General features: G+C 43.2%; 1 protein-coding gene across 1 annotated transcript; it reads left to right on the top strand.

Moving 5' to 3' along the window:
• Positions 1 to 3219: 3219 nt before the first annotated feature.
• Positions 3220 to 4352, top strand: LOC109434369 (melanoma-associated antigen 10). Its single transcript, XM_019711224.2, has one exon. The coding sequence runs from the start codon at positions 3264 to 3266 to the stop codon at positions 4350 to 4352; it is 1089 nt and encodes a 362-aa protein (XP_019566783.2). The 5' UTR covers positions 3220 to 3263.
• Positions 4353 to 21595: the final 17243 nt, after the last annotated feature.

Raw genomic sequence — 21595 nt, 5'->3', positions numbered from 1 at the left:
ACGTGTCTTCAGATCAGCAGACAAATGAGTCCCAGTACCTGCCAAGAGCCAAGGTAAGGACTGAAGGGACCCTTGATCTCAGAGCAGAGGGATCCTCAGTCCCTACCTCTACCTCCCACCCAACTCTTGTCCCTGCTATCAGACTGGGGAGATCCCAGGAAGACGTAACCCAATAGATATTGTGGCCCTGACTTCTGCTGGAGAAAGGGGTCTCAAGGAGGGGACGATCTTAACCTGAATGCACTGGACTCAGGTCATCAAAGAGGAGGGCCCATAACCTGTCAGTAATCAAGGTGAGGACCCCCAGGGAAGGCTGAGGGGACCCTAGATTCCACAACAGAGAGTATCCCCACCCTCAACAGAAACCCACTCTTGCTATCAGCCCAGGGAAGCCCATGGCAGTCTGGTCGGATGTAGTATTACCTCACTTCCGCCTTGGGATACTGAAGGGGGGGGTGTTTGGTCTGAGGTGTGTGTCTTCAGGTCAGCAGAGGGTAGAGACCCAGGCTCTCTGCCAGATATGAAGCTAGGTAAGGACCCTGAGGGAGGGCCAAGGGACCCTGGGCCCCACAAGAGTAAGTCTTGGGAGTCCTCAGGGCGGGATGACCACGCGGTGTGTCCTGACTTCCACATCCGGGTCTGACACAAACTGCCCACTTGGTATAAGGAGGGAGGAGGGCCTCAGGTTGGCAGAGGGGAGGATCGAGGTCCATCCTGGTGTCAAGGTGAGCAGGTAAGGGAAGGACTGAGGGGACCCTGGGCCCCACAAGAGAAGGGACCCCACCGAAGCCCGCCCCTGCCATCAGCCCTGGGAGACCCCGAGGGCGCGATGACCACGCGAGGGTTTCCCTAACGCCTACATCCGGGTCTGACACAAACTGCCCACTTGGTATAAGGAGGGAGGAGGGCCTCAGGTTGGCAGAGGGGAGGATCGAGGTCCATCCTGGTGTCAAGGTGAGCAGGTAAGGGAAGAACTGAGGGGACCCTGGGCCCCACAAGAGAAGGGACCCCACCGAAGCCCGCCCCTGCCATCAGCCCTGGGAGACCCCGAGGGCGCGATGACCACGTGAGGGTTTCCCTAACGCCTACATCCGGGTCTGACACAAACTGCCCACTTGGTATAAGGAGGGAGCAGGGCGACAGGTTGGCAGAGGGGAGGATCGAGGTCCATCCTGGTGTCAAGGTGAGCAGGTAAGGGAAGAACTGAGGGGACCCTGGGCGCCACAAGAGAAGGGACCCCACAAGAGAAGGGACCCCACTGAAGCCCGCCCCTGCCATCAGCCCTGGGAGGCCCCGAGGGCGGGATGACCACGTGAGGGTTTCCCTAACGTCTACATCCGGGTCTGACACAAACTGCCCACTTGGTATAAGGAGGGAGCAGGGCCTCAGGTCGGCAGAGGGGAGGATCGAGGTCCATCCTGGTGTCAAGGTGAGCAGGTAAGGGAAGGACTGAGGGACCCTAGACCCCAGAACAGAATCGGGCCTGGGAGGCCCTGAGAATGGGATTTTCACACTTGGCTTTTCCTAAATTTCACATCCAGGTCTGAGAAAACTGCCAACTTGGTAAAAGGAGCAGGGCATCAGATTGACAAGAGGGAGGGCCCAGGGTGTGTCATAGTGAAGGTGACATCACAGAGGGAGGACTGAGGGGACCCTGGGCCCCACAAGAGAAGGGACCCCAGCGAAGCCCGCCCCTGCCATCAGCCCTGGGAGACCCCGAGGGCGGGATGACCACGCGAGGGTTTCCCTAACGTCTACATCCGGGTCTGACACAAACTGCCCACTTGGTATAAGGAGGGAGCAGGGCCTCAGGTCGGCAGTGGGAGGACCCAGATTGTGCAGGGGTGGAAAAGGAGGCCGGAGGGAATCTGGACCCCAGAGCAGAGTCAGCCCGGGAGGCCCCAGGGTGAGATGGCCACAGGGCATTTCCTGACATCTGCATCCTGGTCTGAGAGAGCCTGGGGGCTTGGTGTGGGGCTAGGGCCTCAGGTCCGCAGAGGGAGGGCCCAGGTCTTCCTGGGAGTCAAGGTGAGAATGCAGAGGGAGAAGGAAGGGACCCGGGACCCCAGAACAGAGGCGATTCCACAGAGATGCTCCCCTGCTGTGGACCCTGGGCAGGTACAGCTGGGAGTGGGGAGTGGTTCCAAGTGTGATGTTTCCTGACTTCCTGCTTGGGCAGCTGAGGAAGGTGAGGTTTACGCACAGAGGGCTGGACTGAGGGAGGCAGAGGGAGGAGGCCCAGGCCTCTTGAGGAGTCATGGCGAGGACTGGGAGAGAAGACTCGGTGAACCCACAGCACAGGAGAATGTACAGACACCCAACACCCCCCCCCCACCCCTTCTGTCAGCCAGGGGAGGACCTGAAGCTGTGTGGCTGCATTAGGTGACCCCTCATTTCCATCCTTGGTCTCACACAAAGGTGAGACCTTTGTTTAGGGAGGGTGGCCGCAGGTAAACAGGGGAAGCCCTGCCAGGCATGAAGCTGAAGAGTGAGTGGACCCCACATCCCAGGACAGATGGACCCCACGGTAGTTGGTCATCCCTCGCCGTTCCCCCTGGGAGGCCCTGGGCAGGTGTGGCTACATGTGGGGCTCCCTCACTTCCTTCTGTTCAGTATCAGGGGTGTGTGGTCTTCTTCTGAGAGTTTTGCCTCAGGCCAGCAGAGGGGTGCAGCCAGCCCTGCCAGAAATAAGGTGAGGACCCTAAGGGAGCACAGCGGGGACCACACACCCCAGAACAGTGGGTATCTCACAGAGTCCCGCTCACCCCTCTTGTCAGCACTGGGGGCTCAGGGCTGTGCATGCCATCTGCAAGCTGAGGTGTCCCCTTGTTTCCTGTTACAGGGGCTCCATGAGCTGGGAAGTAAAGACCTTAATCTGAGGCACGTGGCCGCAGGTCATAGAGCAGAGGAGGCCCAAGCAGTGTCAGAAGTCAACGTGAGGTACATACCCTGAATGTGTCCCCAGGAGCTCCCCCACCCCAGAACAGAGGGGACCCCAGTGTCTCCAGGATCTTGGGCGTGCTGGCTGCACCCTGAGGAGACATCTCACTTCCTCCCTCAGGATCTTCAGGACAGCCCGCTGAGGAGAGACTGTGCCGCCCGAGAGCACCCACACAGAGGAGACCTGTAAGTCGCCTTTGTCAGAGGCTCCTGAGGTGGGTTTCTCAGCTGAGGCCACTCACACTCCCTGTCTCCCCCAGGTCCGTGGGTCCCCATCGCCCACCTCCTGCCCACACTCTTGTGGCTGCCTGACACGAGTCATCATGCCTAGAGCTCCGAAGCGACGACGCTACATGTTTGAGGAAGACCTTGATTCCGAAAGTGAGGCCCAGGGCCTCGTGGGTGCACAGATTCCCGAGGCTGTGGAAGAGGATACTTCCTCATCCTCCTCTACTGCCTCCTCCTCTTTCCCCTCCTCCTCCTCCTCCTCCTCTTCCTCCTCTTCCTATGGTCTGATTTCAAACTCTCCAAGCACCTCGCAGGAGATTTATATGGTTTTTGGCACACCGACTCCTCCCCAGAGCCCTGTAAGTTCCAGCTACCCCTGCCCTGCTCTCGCCTCCACTCCCTTGAGCCAATTCAGCAGCCAAGAAGGGGAGGTTTCTAGCACCTCGCAGGCCCTGCCAGACACCGAGTCCTTGCCCAGCTTTGTGATTGATGACAAGGTAGGTGCCCTGGTGGGGTTCCTGCTCCTGAAGTATCGCACAAAGGAGCTGACTACAAAGGCGGAAATGCTGAGTAGGGTTATCAGAGAGCATCAAGACCACTTCCATGTGATCTTCAGAGAAACCTGTGAGTGCCTGCAGCTGGTCTTTGGCGTTGATGTGAAGGAAGTGGACGCCAGCGACCACTCGTATGTCCTGGTCACCACCTTAGGCCTCACCTACAATGGGATGGGGATTGATGAGCACAGCATGCCCAAGACCGGTCTCCTGATACTTATCCTGTGCATAATTTTCATGGAGGGTGACCGTGTCCCTGAAGAGGAGATCTGGGAAAAGCTAAGTAGCATAGGGATCTATGCTGGGAGTGTGCATTCCATCTATGGGGAGCCCAGGGAGCTCATTACTGGAATTTTGGTGCAGGAACAGTATCTGGAGTACCAGCAGGTGCCTAATAGTGATCCTGCTCGCTATATGTTCCTGTGGGGTCCCAGGGCCCACACTGAAACTAGCAAGATGAAAGTCCTGGAGTTTTTGGCTGAGGTCAATAATTGTGACCCCACATCCTTCCCAGTCTGGTATGACGAGGCTATAAGAGATCAGGAAGAGAGAGCCCAGGCCAGAATTGCCACCGACATGGCCAGTGCAAGTTCTAGTGCCATGTCCGGTAGGTTCTCCTGCCTTGAGTGAAGTCCAACGCAGATTCTTTATTTTGTGTTTTTACAGGGCAGTCAATGATCTAAGTAGTGGAGGGCTAGCTAGGCTGGGGCTGAAGGAGTCATAATGAATAACATTTTTGTGTTCCTGTTCCACACGGGTGACTTAGTAATGTATCTTTTGTTTGTGGTATTTTAAAATGTTACATTAAGTATAATGTTTATTAGCTTCAGAATCTAACTTTATAAATTACATGGGTTGCACATTTATTGCTATTTACCCAGTTTAAGAGAACAAGTTTTGCTATTTTGTAAAACAAATTGGGAAACCTTACATTTTGTTTGTAGTTTGTAACAAGATAACATGGCATTGGAATAGGAATTTTTTTTTGAAAATGTGAAAGAACTTAGTAGTAAAATAGAGAAAATTTTAAATACTTAATTGTTTAAATGTAAGAAAGCAGTTTGTTTTTGAAAAGATTTTATGTATGTATGTTTCTTTTTAAAATAATTGTTTTCTTTTCTTTTTTTTTTTTTTTTTTTTTTGGAATCGAATATGACATTTATTCAAATATTCTTGAAGTTGTAAAAAATAACTAGTTAGAGCAAACTTTGTTTTTCCTAATGGATTCTCTGCATTTGTGGTGGATCACTTTAATTAATGTATAAAGTTCCAGTTAATCTTATAAAAAATCTTATAACATTTAGCAGAGTGATGTTTTTAAATTACAATATATTAGTTCCAAATGTACAACATAGTGATTAGGTATTTTTCGTTTGTCATTCTGTTAAAGTAAAATATATATACCTGGATTTTCTCAGCTTATTCAACAATGTAGAAAAAATAGATAGTAATAAATAAAATCTCTGTTCACTGACTCATTTCTATCGCGAGGTTCACTGAGCCTCTGTCCTCTGGAAGGCCCTGTGTTAGTAGCGGGGACACTAGGATCAGCAGGACACACCCACCCTTGAATGATAGGGTGGGAGCCCCAGTCCTATGGGGAAGGTGGTGAGGGGTCCCCTCAGTCCTAGAGAACAAGTGAAAGAAGGGGAGAGGGGGTGGGGCTCCAGGGGGAGCACTCCAGTGTAAAAGGCCCGAGCCATAAAAAGACCGTTTGGGGCTTTGGGAAACAGGATCCCTGTGTGGGAGATGATTGTGATGAAGCTGGTGGTGGCAGCGGCCAGAGTGGGCAGATGGTGTGTCTTGTACGTGAGAGGAAAGTTTGAAATGGAAAATTGCTCTGACAAGTTCCCTTGGATCATGGAGAAACCAGAGAAAAATCTCCACCTGGCTAGCAAGGGTGGGTGCCTGCACTCAGTCCCAGTGCCTTTGGTCCCAGTGCGAGGCCCAGGGGTTTTATCCCCATCATGTGCATGGATTTCTGGAGAAATACGGTCACTCTTCCTTGGGGTGTGGCCCAGAAGTCACTGGACAGGCAGTCTTCTCTGTGGTGTGGGAGAGCCAGAGCCCACAGCATTAATTAGGTTTTAATTAGGATTTTAATGATCTTGAGTATAATTTGGCCAATTATAACCAAGGGCTAGATTTTTTGGGGTGGGAAATGAATGAAAGGGGTGATTTGCATGGAAGAGCAGGTTGGAGGGAGGGAAAGGGTTGGTTCTTTACTTCCATCTAGGAGCTTTGTGTTGTATCCAGCTGAGAGGATAACCCCACACCTGAATTTGAACTTATATCCTTTAAATGGGAAAATTTACTTAGTTTTATTAATGAAACAACACTTTTGGAAGATTGGCTAGTCCATGTCCTATTGAGCTTCATAGTCTCTAATATGACCTGGGTAACAAACAACCAAAGTCCCAGAGGAGAGAATGGAAGGGTCTGGGATCAAAACAATATTAGAAATAAATACCACTCACCAAAGTTGCAACGTACACCAGGCACGGTGCGAGTCGCTTTGCAAACACTCCATACTCTCCTGCAGTCCTACAGGACAGGGCTCATCAGACCCACTTACTTCACAGATGAAGAACCTGACGCTCAGAGGCCTGGTAATTTTCTCAAGATCATGTGACTAGTAAGTGACAGGGCGGAGATGGGCCCCTGGCCTGAATTCATCTAGAGTTTATGCTGTTCCCACCCATCCCAGCCTGTGGCCAATCTTCTATCTCGTCTATATGTTTATCCATGAAGTTGCAATTCCTGGTGCTTTTTGTTCCTTTGTAGATCCAAATTTCTATCTGGTATAATTTTCTCTCTGCCTGGAGGACTTGGACATTTCTTTTAAACATTCTTTAACATTTCTTGTAGTGCATGTATCTTGGTAATTAATTCTTCAAGGTTTTGTGTTTCAGAAAAATCCTTTATTTAACTGTTGTTTTTGCAATATATTTTCACTGTATATAGAATTCTATGTGGACAGTTTAATTTTTCAGTACTTGAAAGATATTAGTCCATTCTTCTCTTGCTTAAATTGTTTTAACAAGAAATTTACTCTTATCCTTGGCTTTGTTCCTCTGTAGTAAAGGGTCTTTTTTCTCTGGGTACTTTTAAGATTTTCTCTTTTATCACTGATTTTAAATAATTTGATTATTATGGGCCTGGGTATAGTTTACTGCATATTTCTTGTTCTTGGCATTCTTTTAGCTTTTCAAATCTCTGGATTTTTAGTTTTCATCAAATTTGGAGATTTTTCATTCAAATATTTTTTCCCATGCCCCCCATTTTCCCTCTCCTTTGGAGTCTCCAAATTTATGTGCATAGGCCACTTGAAATTGCTTCACTACTCACCAATGCTCTGTTTACTTGGGGTCTTTTTTATATCTTCCATGGCCTCATTTAACATGTTTAACCTTTCCTCTTTTCATTTGAACATATGGAATACAGTTATATATAACACTGTGTTTTGTTTTTTCCTTCCAGCAACTTTATTTTACATGTGCATGTATTTTAAACTAGGGTTCAATACTAAGAGCCAAAAAGTTTTATAAACCACTTTAATCCCATTGTCCGGTAGGAAGCGTTATTCTTTTAATAATCGTTTTTCCATTTTCCATTAAGAAAAGCACGTATATATATGCTATCTACAGAGTTGTTACCGATTGTGCACAAGGCGTGGGAACACACGTTTTACCTCATGTCAGGCCTCTAGGGCTCGGCCCCGGCCCTATCATTCACGCAGCAATCTTGCCGGGTTCTGAAAAGTTCCAGGCGGAACAACCTCGGCTTCCTTGCATCCCTACTCTCCCCAAAAGGCCTGGTGCCCTCAAACTTCCCAAACCTCGGCTTTCCCCATCTCCTACCTATAATACTGTTTTAATGTCCTTGCCTATTAACCCTATCATATGTATCATTTCTAGGTCAATTTTAATTTCTTCTTCTCCTCATCATTGATCCTACTTTCCTGCTTCTTTTGAAGGGCTGATAATTTTGACTGGATGTCAGACATTGTGAATTTTAACTTGTTAACTACTGGATATTTTTGTGTTTCTATAAATAAATATTCTTTAGCTTTGTTCTGGAATACAAGTAACTTGGAAACAGTATGATCCTTTTGGGTCTTGATTTGAAACTTTTTAGGTGAGATAAAAGCAGTATTTAGACTATGGCTGGTATTGCTCCCTTCTAAGGCAAAGCCATTCTGTGTATTCTAACTGAGCCCCATGAATTAGGAGGTTTTCCACTTTAATGGGAAGAAGGATTCCCAGACATGCATAATCTCTGGAGATTTCTTTCTCTGGAGCTCTCTCCTCTCTGGAATTTTACCCTGCAAACTCTATCCACCTCATACCCCTAGACACCCAGCTTCATCTCAACTCAAGGAGATGGCCAGGCTTCTCCACTGTGCATTGTGGTCCTCAATCTCTTTCGAGGAGGTAAACTTGGGCAATCATAGGGCTCACCTCATTTGTTTTTAATCTCAGAGAACACCGTTCTTCATTGCCTGAATCTAATAAATCGAAAATCATTGTTTCATGTATTTTGCCTGTTTTTTTAGTTGTTTAGGTGAGCAAATTTCATCCCGTTACTCCATCATGGCCAGAATCAAAAGTCCAATAATCCAAATTTAAAACCTAAATTATCTACATATGACAGCTGTCCCGGTATTTCAAGCTATTCAAATTAAAACCAGATTGAAAAGACTGTGGGACACACACACACACACACAACACACACAATATAGACATACATACAAATAACTCAGGATATACAGCAAAATAGCAACAATGTTTTTCTCCTGCTTATGGAAATATTAGCAATTTTTATTCTCTTATTTATGTTTTCAAGATTTCTAACATTTCTAAGGCACATAAAATTGCCATTATAATAACAAACAAATTACTGTAAATATTTTAAAATATGATTTTTGACTATCAAAAATAAATGCTCATTATCTAGATGTTTTGTTTTAAATGCTCATTATCTAGATCCAACATCTTGCTGGATTCTTTTCAGTACCTGCCATACTTGTTGGCTATGTAACAATAAAGAAACAACAACCAAACAGCTTTGAAATCCAGTTAGCCAGCTATATGTAGTCATGCAACTTCTCTCAGATTTTCTTTTTTTTTAAGATTTTTATTAAAATATAGCTAACATACTCAGAATTTCTTTTTTTTTTCACTTTTATTTATTTAAGTGTGTTTTTCCAGGACCCATCAGCTCCAAGTCAAGTAGTTATTTCAATCTAGTTGTGGAGGGTGCAGCTCACAGTGGCCCATGTGGGGATCAAACCGGCAACCTTTGTGTTAAGAGCACTGCATTCTAACCAATTGAGCTAACTGGCCAACCCATACTCTCAGACTTACAAATACAATGCTTCACAGGTAAGCATCTTTTTTTTTTTTTATTTTATTTTATTAAATTTATTGGGGTGACAATTGTTAGTAAAATTACATAGATTTCAGGTGTACAATTCTGTATTACATCATCTATAAATCCCATTGTGTGTTCATCACCCAGAGTCAGTTCTCCTTGAAAACCATCCCTTGAGAAAAACAAATAACATTTTGAAAGGGAAGATTATATTTATATTTAAGTCATATTCCCAATGACATGATATTAAATCCAATATTTATAGGAAAGTTTGTATGTAGGCAATATTGGAAGGAAGAATTATCATGATTACTTTCATTATTATGAGTGTTGTTTATATGTGCCTTGTCGAAACTTGTTTATATATTTCTTGTAACAGCGCACAATAAATTGTTATTTAAAATATGTTTTACAGTCATTAATGCCATTAATTCTGAATCATGAGTGAAAATGTACTGTTTTAAAATACTGATTTTCATAAAAATGATGCACTATTTTCATGACAATGACCCACATTTTCTTTAATGAACTATCATTCAACGCATAGCTTCTAAGTTAACTTGTACTTATCTTCAAAAACTGAACACCATGTAAAATGTACTGATTCATTATTTTTTGTTAATACTTCTCTATTGTAGGTAATACGTGCTTCATTGGTAGCTATATCTCACGTGCCTTTTTTCTGCATTGACAATTCCTCCATTTTAATGTTTTCATTCACACACTGTCCTAACAAAGTCATGAATGGTTTCTCTGATATTATGATTTCATGTTACACTTGTGCCTCAAGAATTTTCTTATTGGTGTATCATTTGTAGTTTGTTCTTTTGAAACTCATCAATTTCTGATTTTTACCAAATTATTTTGATCCAAAGGCATTTCTATAGATTTTCAGTTATAAAAGGCTGCATATAATTCGTTTGCAGTAAAATAATCTTATATTTTTATTTTTCCCTTTAAAATATAGGTTGACATTTGCCAAAAAAGAATAAAATGAAAATAATAATCACCAGTATCTTTACCAATACCTTTTTTTTTACCAACCCTTTATACTTAATCAGCATGTTCCCCTTGCAAAATTATAACTATTTCTTATTTTTGCGTATTATCACCTTGTTCCTTTTTATGCATTTGCTATAGATCTAAATGATTTGCTGGCTATTCCAAAGTTTTAATAATTACACATTACTACTAGATCATAAGACATTTATTTATTTATATAATTACAATATAAGTAGTCATTTTTACCATTTCTGAAAACTCGTGTATCATACATACTGTAACAATATCCAGAGATTTTAAATATCACTGGATATTTCAGTTTCTCTGATCTTTTCAAGGAAACAGCTTTTGTGCTCATTGATATTATTTACTGTTTTCCTAATTTTAATCTCATCAATTTCTACTTTTATCTATATGGTTCTCATCCTTTTGTTTCCTAGGGATTAATTTACTTTTCTTTCTATAGTTTCTTAAAGTGAGGAAGCTAAGATTATTGATTTGAGTTTTGTCTTGCTTTCTATATAAGCATTTAATGACAAATTTCTCTCTAAGCACTGCTTTAGCTGAATGCCACAAATGCTAATGTTATATTTTTATTTTCCTTGAGTTCAGTATATTTTCTAATTTTCCTGAACAATTTCTTCTGAAATATGAGTTAGTCAAAATGTGCTGTTTAATCTCCAAGTATTTGGTGAATTTGCAAATATTTCTTGTATTCTTTAATTCCATTATAGGTAGAGAACACGCTTTGTCTGATTTAAATTATTTTACATTTGTTAAGGGTTGTTTTATGGCTTATTTTGGTGACTATTACATGTGTACTTGAAAATAGTATATATTCTTCTGTTGTGTGGAGTGTTCTGCAAATGCCAATTAGATTAATTTAGTTAATAGTGCTGTTTGCATCCTTCAGTATTTTTGCATGTTTTCTGTCCACCTTTTCTATCAATTACTCAAGGAGGAGTGTCACAGTCTCCACATATAATTGTAGATTTGACTATTTGACGTTTCCATTTTTTCAGTTTTTGTTCCATGTATTTTGAAACTCTGCTTTTAGGTGCATACACACTGAGGTTGCTGTTTACACATCAATGAGACAGATTGACCCTCAGGCTGACTGGTTGTGAGGACTGGCTGTGACTACAGTGGAGGAGCTGTGGTGCAGGGACTGACCCTACAGAGCAGGAGCTGCCTCAGCAGGGCTCTGGGGCCTGTCCAATCCTCCCGTTGGGTGTGTCATTCTTGGAGGTGGCTGGGTGAGGCTCCAGCTTGTTTTGAAGCTGGCCACTAGGCATGCCAGCCCCAGGGCCACCTGGGAGGGGACCCACTGCAGGTCAGGTTCACCTGCAGCGCATGCTCCACCTGGGGCTCCTGGCAGGAGCCCCAAAGCAATCTAACAATGGCCACTGCCCACACCTTGCTTGGAAGTGCCTCAAGAGGCCAAGCTATGAACCGAGGCCAGCTGCTGCTAGTGCTGGGCCCAGGGTTGCTCAGCCAGAGGTATGGGACATGCCCTAGCCAGATAATGCTTGCCTGGGTTCCATAAACCTTTGAGAGACTCTTTAAAAAGGTAAGAAACTTCCATTGGATCAAAACCTTCTCCTGTAACCAAAGACATTAAATTTGTCTCATCAAATATGTTTACATCAAGGTCATATAGAAGGTCTTGGCTTGTTAGATTCCTGATCTGATGGATAAGTGGAGGAAATGCTGTCAAATTAGTTCCAGGAAGGTTCTGTGGTATGAGAATATAACTGCAGAAATGGTTCTTCTGGCCGTGAAGTCCTTGCTACTGGATCTGTTCTAAATGTGTTGTTAGGATACAGCAACATAGACTCATGGAGACTCATATCGGGACTTGTAACCTGGCTAAAATTTATGTTATAATGTGCTCAAGAATTCATGCCATCATTGATAATTCCTAGAAAAGGAGAACTATCTCCCAGTGAGATGACCTCCAGTGAATTTTCAGACTGTGATGAAAGCAACTGAAATAAGTCTTCCAGAAGGAAAGACGTGCTGGTCTCATTTAGATGTATCTAATTTCTAGATTCGGTGGTCTTTTCTGTCTCCCACTCAGGTTTATCTGCTACTTTATTGTTTTGCTGTACTGATGTCTCATTCTGGGACACTGCTCATTTTCCTCATGCTGGGAACTGTGACCCACAGCTGTTAGTACCTCATTCTCCTCGCTCACGTGTCCGCTGGTGTTGGGTGCTTGAGCCATGGGTTCCACCAGTGTCTTTCCTCCTCCCCAGGGGCCAAGGTCCAGGTGGAGGCCTGCCAAGCTCAGCAGAATGGTGAGGTGGAGTAGGGCACCAGCAACGGACCACCACAGCTTCAGGCACTTCATCCCCAGCCACACAGTGGTGCCCTTGCTGGCACCCATAAGCCCCAGCACTCCAGCAGTGGCTGTGGCACTTGAGGTCTCCTCGCCTGCAGCTGGCACCTGCTGGAAAGAGACAGAGAAGCTAAATAATGGACCCAGGCGTCCAGCGGCGTGGACGGGTTTGCGGAGGGTTCCCGGAGCAGGGCACAAAAGTGCCCCTTCACAGGTGCGCAAGGTGCCTGGCGCTTAGGAGAAGCAAAGGAGGAATGACCTGCGTGTGGAGCCAGCCTTTCCAGCCGCCTCGAAGCTCTGCTGGAGCCAGGCCCCGCCCTTATTTTCTTTATTATCATTTTGTATTCTCATTTTAAAATATTTTGAAAAAAAGTATTACACACATACATAAAAGTAGACAAGTTATATGCATAAATATCCAGAAATTACCATGATTGTATCACACCAGGGTCACACAAAAATCAGGTCAAGAAATAATTGACAAAGATGTACAGGAAATTCAACAATGAAAGGATAATGTTTTCAGCTAAAGATACTGAAAGAATTGGACATTTAAAAAATAAACCTCGATTATTATCTCACACCATATACAAAATTAACTTGCTTTGTATCATAGATTTCCATATAAAAATAAGAGCTGTAATACTTATATCAGAAACATAGGTGAAAATTTTTGAAACCTTAGGTTAGACAAATATTTCTTAGGACACAAAAACAAGAACCATAAGTGAAAATTTGATGAATTGGAGTTCATCAAAATTTAGAATTTCTGCTCTTCAAAGGACACTAAAAGAATAAAAAGACAAGCCACAACTTTGGAAAAACTATTTGCACATTACATATTTGATAAAGGACTTGAATCCAGAATATATAAAAGAAATCCCAAGTTAGATGGCCTGAACTTTTTGCCAACAATTCATGGCTCTTGCATCACAACAATGCACCAGCTCACAGGACACTGTCTGTGAGGGAGTTTTTAGCCAGGAAACAAGTAACTGTATTGGAACACCTCTCTACTCACCTGATCTGGCCCCCAATGACTTCTTTCTTCACCTGAAGAAAAAGGAAATATTGAAAGGAAGACATTTTGATGACATTCAGGACATCAAAGTAATATGACGACAGCTCTGATGGCCATTCCAGAAGAAGAGTTCCAAAATTGCTTTGAAAGATGGACTAGGCGCTGGTGTCAGTGCATAGCTTCCCAAGGGGAGTTCTTCAAAGGTGACTGTAGTGATATTCAGTAATGAGGTATGTAGCAAGTTTTCTAGGAGGAGTTCACAAACTTAATTGACCTCGTATATACAACAGAATGTTACTTGGCCATAGAAAAGAATGAAATCTTACCATTTGAGACAACGTGGATAGACCTAGAGGTTATTATGGTAAGTGAAATAAGTCAAACATAGAAAGACAAATATCCTATATCATTTTTGTTCATTAATTCCTTCATTACTATTCTTTCAGTTCCTGCAAAACACTCCAATGTGTTGATCTTTTTCTAGTGTACCATTTTGATTCCCTATTCATTTCCTTTCTTTGTATATATATATATATATTTAAAAAACATTTTCTTAGTGGTTACAATTAATATTCTAAGTTTGTTAACAATCTAGTTTGAATTGATAGCAATTTAGCTTCAATAGCATAATAGCATATACAACTCTGCTTCTATACAGGTCCATACCCCCTTATACTGTTATTGCGTATTACATCTTTATACATTGTATGTCCATTAATATAGATTTATTTAAAATGTTTTATGTATTTGTCTTTTAAACTATATGAGGAAAAAAGAGGAGTCACAAATCAAATATACAAAAATCTATGCTTTATATATACAGCTATGTAGTTACCTTTTCTAGAGTTTTTTTATTTCTTCATATGGCTTTGAGTAATCATTTACTTTTCTTTCATTTCTACCTGAAGGACTCCCTTTAACATTTATTTTTATTTTTTATTTTTATTGGGCAATATTGGGGAACAGTGTGTTTTTCCAGGACTCATCAGCTCCATGTCAAGTCGTTGTTTTCAATCTAGTTGTGGAGGGTGCAGCTCGCTGGCCCATGTGGGAATCGAACCGGTGACCTTGGTGTTATGAGCACTGCGCTCTAACCCTGAGCAAATCAGCCACCCCCTTTAACATTTCTTATAGATGGGTCTACTGGGGATACATTCTGTCAAGTTTTTCTTGTATTAATCTGGGAATGTGACAATTATCCATTTTTAAAAGATAGTTTTGTCAGGTATGGGGTTCCTCTCTGAGGGATTCAAACTTCATTCCCCATGTGGTTGGAAGCCACTGGATGGTTTTGAACAGAGGCATGACACGATCTGATCATGATTACAAAGGCCACTCTGGCCACTGTGAAATGAATAGACTGCAGAGGGATAAGGGGAGATTCATGGGGGCAAGAAGAAAGCTGCTGCTTCTCAAGACCCTACACGGTGTCTGGCACACAGAATACATTCAAGCTTGATTGGGGTGAGCAGGAACCTCCATATCCTTGGCTTCATGGTAACTTGTTGAGAAACTTCAGAGGTGACACTCATGGCCATCTTCCTCAGCTTTTCCTTCTCTCCTTTCCGAGGTTGGAAGGTTTAAGAGGAGGAGCTGAGCACACTCCTTCCTCCCAATCAGCCTCCTTCTCCCTCTCTGTTTCAAAGGCTAACCCTTGACAGGATGCAGTGACGCTTTTATGATCTGCTCTCTGCCAAGCAGAAAGGGATCTGGCCATCAGGAGAAAACAGCGGATTAACCAGCTGTGTCAATGCCTGGGTGGATTCACCTGCAGAATTGCAGGAGGGACTGGCAAGCTCATGGTAATTGCTCATCTAAGGCAAGGCCTCTCATCAAAGCTTTACCAGCAGTGGAGCTATTACTTCCATCTCTACCTACCTGACTCATATGTATGCTTCTCCAGTCCAGAACTCTATAGGGGAAGAGAGATGCTACAGATCAGGTCCCAGTACTCTGAGCTGAGTACTGTGATCATTACCATGACCATTATTTACCTGGTGCCCAAGGATGGAACTCCCACCTGGGCATTTCCCACCAGGCACCCAGCAGCTTCCCTGGCCTGGCCCAGCTAGGGTTTGGCTTGGACCTTGTTTGATCTCGGCTATTCCAGCTGTGGCCTGGGACCACTGGGAGCAGGATTACTTGGGAGCTTGTTGGAAATGCAGCAATTCAAGCCTGCCCCAGACCCTCTGAGTCAGAATCTGCATTTTAACAAGATCCCCAGGCACTTTATAGTGTATGTTGCAAATCTGGCATTCCTCCATCAATAATTTTTCAGACTAAGCTGGCTTTTCTTGGAAATCTTGAAAATAACTTTTTCATTAATATCTGACAGCAAATTGCTGGAAAGGATAAATGCCTTAGGTAGCATAGATCCCTACCTGGGATTCAGCCTGTGGCAGATGTGTAATCATCTGGCTTTAGGCACAGATTAAGAACTGTTAGGGCATGATGGACTAAGGCACAGATGTGTGGTTGTTGGCAAAATGCAAGCTGGCTTTCCCCAGTTGAATGGTCCCATGGTGGCTTGCCTGCTTAATGGTCTTTCTATGGGAAGCCTCCTAAGCTACTCTGACCCTGGAGCCTGACTTGGCAACTGCTGTGTCACACGTGCAGTGCTCTCAGACTGCAGGGCAGGCAAGCCCACCAGACTTAGTGCCATCAACAGAACAGCCTGCTTCAAGTGGAGGCCTGAGGAAGAGTGGAAAATCTAAACCATGTGCATTCTGAGCTCCAGGACTGCGGGCCTCTCAGATGTCTCCTTGCTTTGCCTTCCCGAGTGGGTTCTTGGTTCTCCCTAAGCTTGGGCTGCCCTGGCAGCAATCATTGAGAGCTAGGGGTTATTATCACAGCCATTTTGCCAATAAAATGAGGTGGGCTCAGTGAGGCAAGATCTCATTCTTTTCCCACTGGGCCACAGTACAGGCCATTTCCTACCCTAACCTTCATTTACAGAAAAGGGCACTTCCTAAAACGTGGACTCCAGCACTCTCGTGGTTGAAGGACCTTGAGAGTTTAGGATGCACACATCTTTGGCATGCAGGGTGTCTGCCTGATAGATTGTATGAATGCTTTCTTCCACTGAAGAGCTGAGATTGACAGCTACTTCCCCCTAACAATGTTGATACCTGCCTTTTGAACTCCCCCCAAATACCCACAGCGCTGGCCCCAGATTGGCTCCTGGACCTCTTGGAGAGACCGTGACTGGAAGAATCTGATTGCTTCCAACACAAAAGACTACACCTAATAGTTACTTGGTCTGGATGCTCTATTTCTAATAATGCCACAAAGATGACAAAAATTTGAGTTTTCTAAAGCTGCATCAGTCACAATGAGGTTTACAAAGTGTTTTTCTCTCTTGGCGTCCCCTTTATCCCCAGTTGTGACTTTCTCAAAATGCTAACTCTGTATATGGAACCAAGGGGTCTGGTGATGAGACTATCTTCTCCTTGTAAGTTCACTGCCATTTATCACCTCTTGCCTTGTTCATTGCACATTGTCAATTAATTGCACCTTCACATCGTGGGTGCCTCACAGGGATTAAAAATCCATTCAAAAGCTATTAATTGGCCTCATCAAATAATTACTCAGTAAATAAGTAGATTGGGTATTTTAAATTGTGATTAACCTACTGTTAATTGGCCCCCTGGCCTTGCCAAGTACAGAAGTCCTGATCCGTCCTTGGAAACCTGCCAATGCCCAGTTTCATGGGGTTGCCAGGAGCCAGAGCCTCCTCAGAGGGAGAGGCCACAGGCTCCGTTTCAGTTCCAGCCACTGCTGATGGATGCACAGCCTGAGATACCAGCCAGCCAAGGCCTCACGTTTTACAGATGGAAAACTAAGATCCTGTCTTATTCAGAGCATGTGACAAGTCAGGCTGCCATGCTTCAGGAGTTAGGCAGAAGGTCTGACAGTTCCTCATTGCATCCTGGGGAAGAGGTGGGGATTTCTAGGAAGAGTCATAATCCATGCTGAACTGTAAATCAGGTCCCCGGCTTGAAAGACTGACTGGAGGAACTGAGCCCATTTAAGTAAATGTTACAGTACGATAGTAGTGTCTCTCTCGCTCTCTCTTCTCCTCTCTCTGAGTTTCACTGCTCTCTGACCCCATAACCTTCAAGCCAGGATTTCCAGGCCTATATGTTCAAGGGCTCATTCCAGGCATACCAAGTGAGGACATATGTGAAGGGCCATTTCAAACACCTAACCATCTGGTGGTACATGGTGGTGTATTCCCGCAGCTGCCCACTTGCTCTGATCTATCAACTCTGAGCAGCCAATCCCCTACCAGGTAGAACTCTGTAAATCTCACAACAACAGTGGGAGATTCTCTGAAGAAGGAAAGACCTCTCTTCTGAGGGTCTGCTTCTTCAATAATCTCCACGGTCCCTGCTCTGTACCCAATCCTTAGGGAAGGCTTGTCATACGCATTGCCCCTGAGAATGAACCCTGTACACAGATGCCTCACTATTCCTATAAATAAATACCAGGTGAACCTGATCTCACCATGCCACAACTTCCATTTCCGCCTACCTTCCTTGAACTGCCTTCCCTCTAAGGAATGGGGCTTATGCCATCAAGCCCTCTTACATATCCATAATACATTCTGAAAACCCACTTAGGAAACATGTTTGGCACTGGAGGAGATGCCAAAGAGAAGAAGACCTAGTTCTTGCCCTCAAGGAGCTCACAGTCTAAAGAGGGAGACAAGAAGATCACAAAAGGTGACTATGGATATAGTGCTAGATTGAGGGGTAAGCAAAGGGGAACCACAGCAAAAGGAGCTATTAAATCCACCCAAAGCATTCAGTAGAGGAAGCATGAAGTAGCTGACCTTGAAGCTGGGCCTTGAGTGCTGAGGGTGAGTTCAGTTGGGGTAAATGAAGTGGGATTGCAGGGTCATATGCAAACTATGTTTAGCTTTTTGATTAACTGTCAAACGGTTTTCCAAAACAGCTGAACCATTTTACAATCCCATCCGCAATGTGTGAGGATTCCTATTTCCTCACATCCTCTCCAACACACAGAATAAGAGAAAATATTTGCAAAATATATATATCTGATATTGGACTTGTATCTAGAATATAAAAAGAACTTCCACAAATCAAAAAAGACGAATGACCTAACTAAAAAATGAACAAAATATCCGAGTAGACATTTATCCAAAGCTAATACACAAGTGGCCAAAAAGCACATGCGAAGATGCTAACATCATTAGGTATTAGGGAAGTATGAGTCAAAGCCACAGTCAGGTACTGAATCACACACGCTAGAATGACTAAAATCACAAAGGCATCATCTAACTTGAATTTAAATCATCCTCATAAAGTAGATAAGTACTTTAAAAAGTTTTCTGCAATGAAACAGCAGATGGAAGGTAACACTAACAATAAAAGCATAAACGAATGATAAGAAAATGGCACCAGTGACACTTCAACTAGTCTGGGAACAAACCCTTTGTAAGCTACATGACGAGGTAATCATATGTGACAAAAAAAATGGCAAAAAGGGGAATTTATCAAGACAATATGAAATGTGATAGTTCATCACCATTGTAAATGATGAAACTTGCATCAGCTGTATAGTATGTCTTGAGATTGGCAAATTGTGGGATCAAGCCATTAGGATTTACATGTTTACAGTTATTAGCTCATATTTATATCATCCTTCTTAAAATTCTAGATTTAAATATGCTTTATAATATAGATATACAATATGTTTATAATATAGAAATTGTCCAGATGTACATGTATATAAGTTATAGATAAATATTCATATATTGGGGATAGATGATCAAATATGTTTAACTGATTGGATGGGAAATCATGAAAGTGTGAAGATTACTGTGTTACAGCACAGATGTAGACTTATGTCCTTACTGAACCCCTTACTAGATGGTTCACTTTGAACAAGTTATTTACCTACTCTGTGCTTGGCTCCTCATCTGAAAAATGAGAATATCAAGAACTTGTACTTCATGGAGAGGTTGTGAGGATTAAATCATATAATGCACATTAAATAGCGCAGTGCCTGCATGTAAGACATGCTCAATAAATATGATGATGATGATAACGATGAAGAAGGAGAAGGAGGAAGAGGAGGAGGAGGAGGAGGAGATATATGTGCTCCAATGTTCATTGCAGCTTTGTTTACGGTGGCCAAGACATGGAAACAACCAAAGGGTCCTTCGATAGATGAATGGATAAAGAAGTTGTGGTATATATACACAATGGAATACTATTCGGCGGTAAGAAAAGATGATATAGGAACATTTGCGACAACATGGATGGACCTTGAGAGAGTAATGCCGAGCGAAATAAGTCAGAAAAAGTGGAGAAATATATGACTTCACTCATATGTGGGATATAAAACTGAAAGCAACAAAGCAACAAGACAAACTAATAAAGAAAGAAAAACTCATAGACACAGACAATAGTTTAGTGGTTACCAGAGGGTAATGGGGGAGGAGGGATGGTAGATGAGGGTAAAAGGGATCAACTATATGGTGATGGAAGGAGAACTGACTCTGGGTGGTAAACATACAATGTGATATATAGGTGATATATTACAGAATTGTACACTTGAAATATATGTAGTTTTGTTGACCATTGTCACCCCAATAAATTTTAATTGCAAAAAAAGAAAAAAAAACCTGGGGTGGAGGCAGAAAGCAGAGAGACGTTATAGCCCAGCACAGTAACAAATTAAAACTAAATATGAAACCTGACTCTCCTGTGACACCAGGGCCTGTAGTGGACAGTACCACAGCATCTCACCCTCACCCTATGACTCTGTCTGCTACTTCTCTAAATTCTTCCTCCTCTCTCCAAGGTTCTCCATTAGGTCTTATTTTCAAACTCCATTCTTCCTGGCTCACTAGAGGAGAGGGGAAAACACTTGTTACTTTATTATGCCGAGTTATTTAATTCTTGTTGCTCTCGTCTCTCCTACCACCACTTTGGCCACAGGCTCTGCCTCTTCTGGCCATGTGGCCCTGTACGATGATTTTATAAACAAGGGATTTTTTTTTCTTGTAAAATTCAGCTTTCCTCCAGGGCCAACACACTCAAACTGCAGCTAGCTCTTAAAACAATCATTGTTTCCCTCCCACTGTAAATGAACAAATGAATAATCGAATGAAGAAGCCATCTTCTCTCCTCTCTGAAAGATCTCCGGGCCTGCTCACCAATTAAATAAGCAGCCGTACTGTTACCTCCCATGTCCCCTGGAAGTTGCCCTTTATTCTGCCACTCCAAGCTGAATTTGACTTCCTTACACTCTCTTCAAGTCGCTCAGGGCACTGGTGGTGGGGTGGGGGGTGACACTGGAGATTGTCCAGTCTATAGAGGAGGAAGTAGCCAGATGTAGCAATATGAGTTATGTTTCAAGGAATAGAAAATCTGGGCGGTAGAGCCAATTATCATGGGGAAGAAGCTAACTTTTCTGGGTTTCAGTTTTTTGTCTGGAAAACAAGAGATTAGAACAAGATTAGAGAGAAGACCTTGTAAACCAGGCAGGGGAGTGCTTTATATTCCTTTGGTGTCGTGGAACAGGAAGAGGAATGAACACTACTGATTTCGATTATCTAAGAATAAGCCAGACACAGGAAGTTTCAGTCACTGAAAATTGGCCACCCACAGTGGTTATCCTTGGTTGGGGAGATTAGAGCAGTTGTTATTTTCATCTTTTGTATTTGTATATTTTCCAAAACTTACATAAATGTCGTGTGCTGATTTTCTAATAAGTCAACATATAATGTCAAGTGAAAAACTCGGGATGCAACTTATGTACATAGTCTGATCTCGCTTTTGCATAAAAGTTTGTATGTATATATAAGAAGATGCCTGAAAGGAAAAGAGCCCAAAATGCAACAGTGTATTTCCCTGAGTGGTGGTGATGTTGTAATCATTTTATTTTCTCCATATTTTTGATATGTTATACATTTTATACCATAAGCACAATTTTTATATAGTAGACAAGCTTTCCAGCTGTTAACAACCATGGAACTGTACAAAATATACGAGGCAATTGTTTTCAGGCATTAGAGAGCAGAAAGCACATGACTTGGATAACAAAGATAAAGTAAACTGACAAGGTAAAGCCTCAAGTCACCTAACTCTTGACCTGGAGAAAGCT

This window comes from Rhinolophus sinicus, chromosome X, assembly GCF_036562045.2.
Source record: "Rhinolophus sinicus isolate RSC01 chromosome X, ASM3656204v1, whole genome shotgun sequence".
Lineage (NCBI taxonomy): Eukaryota > Metazoa > Chordata > Mammalia > Chiroptera > Rhinolophidae > Rhinolophus > Rhinolophus sinicus.
The sequence above is the reverse complement of the archived record's forward strand: the minus strand, read 5'-3'. Positions and strand labels throughout refer to the sequence as shown.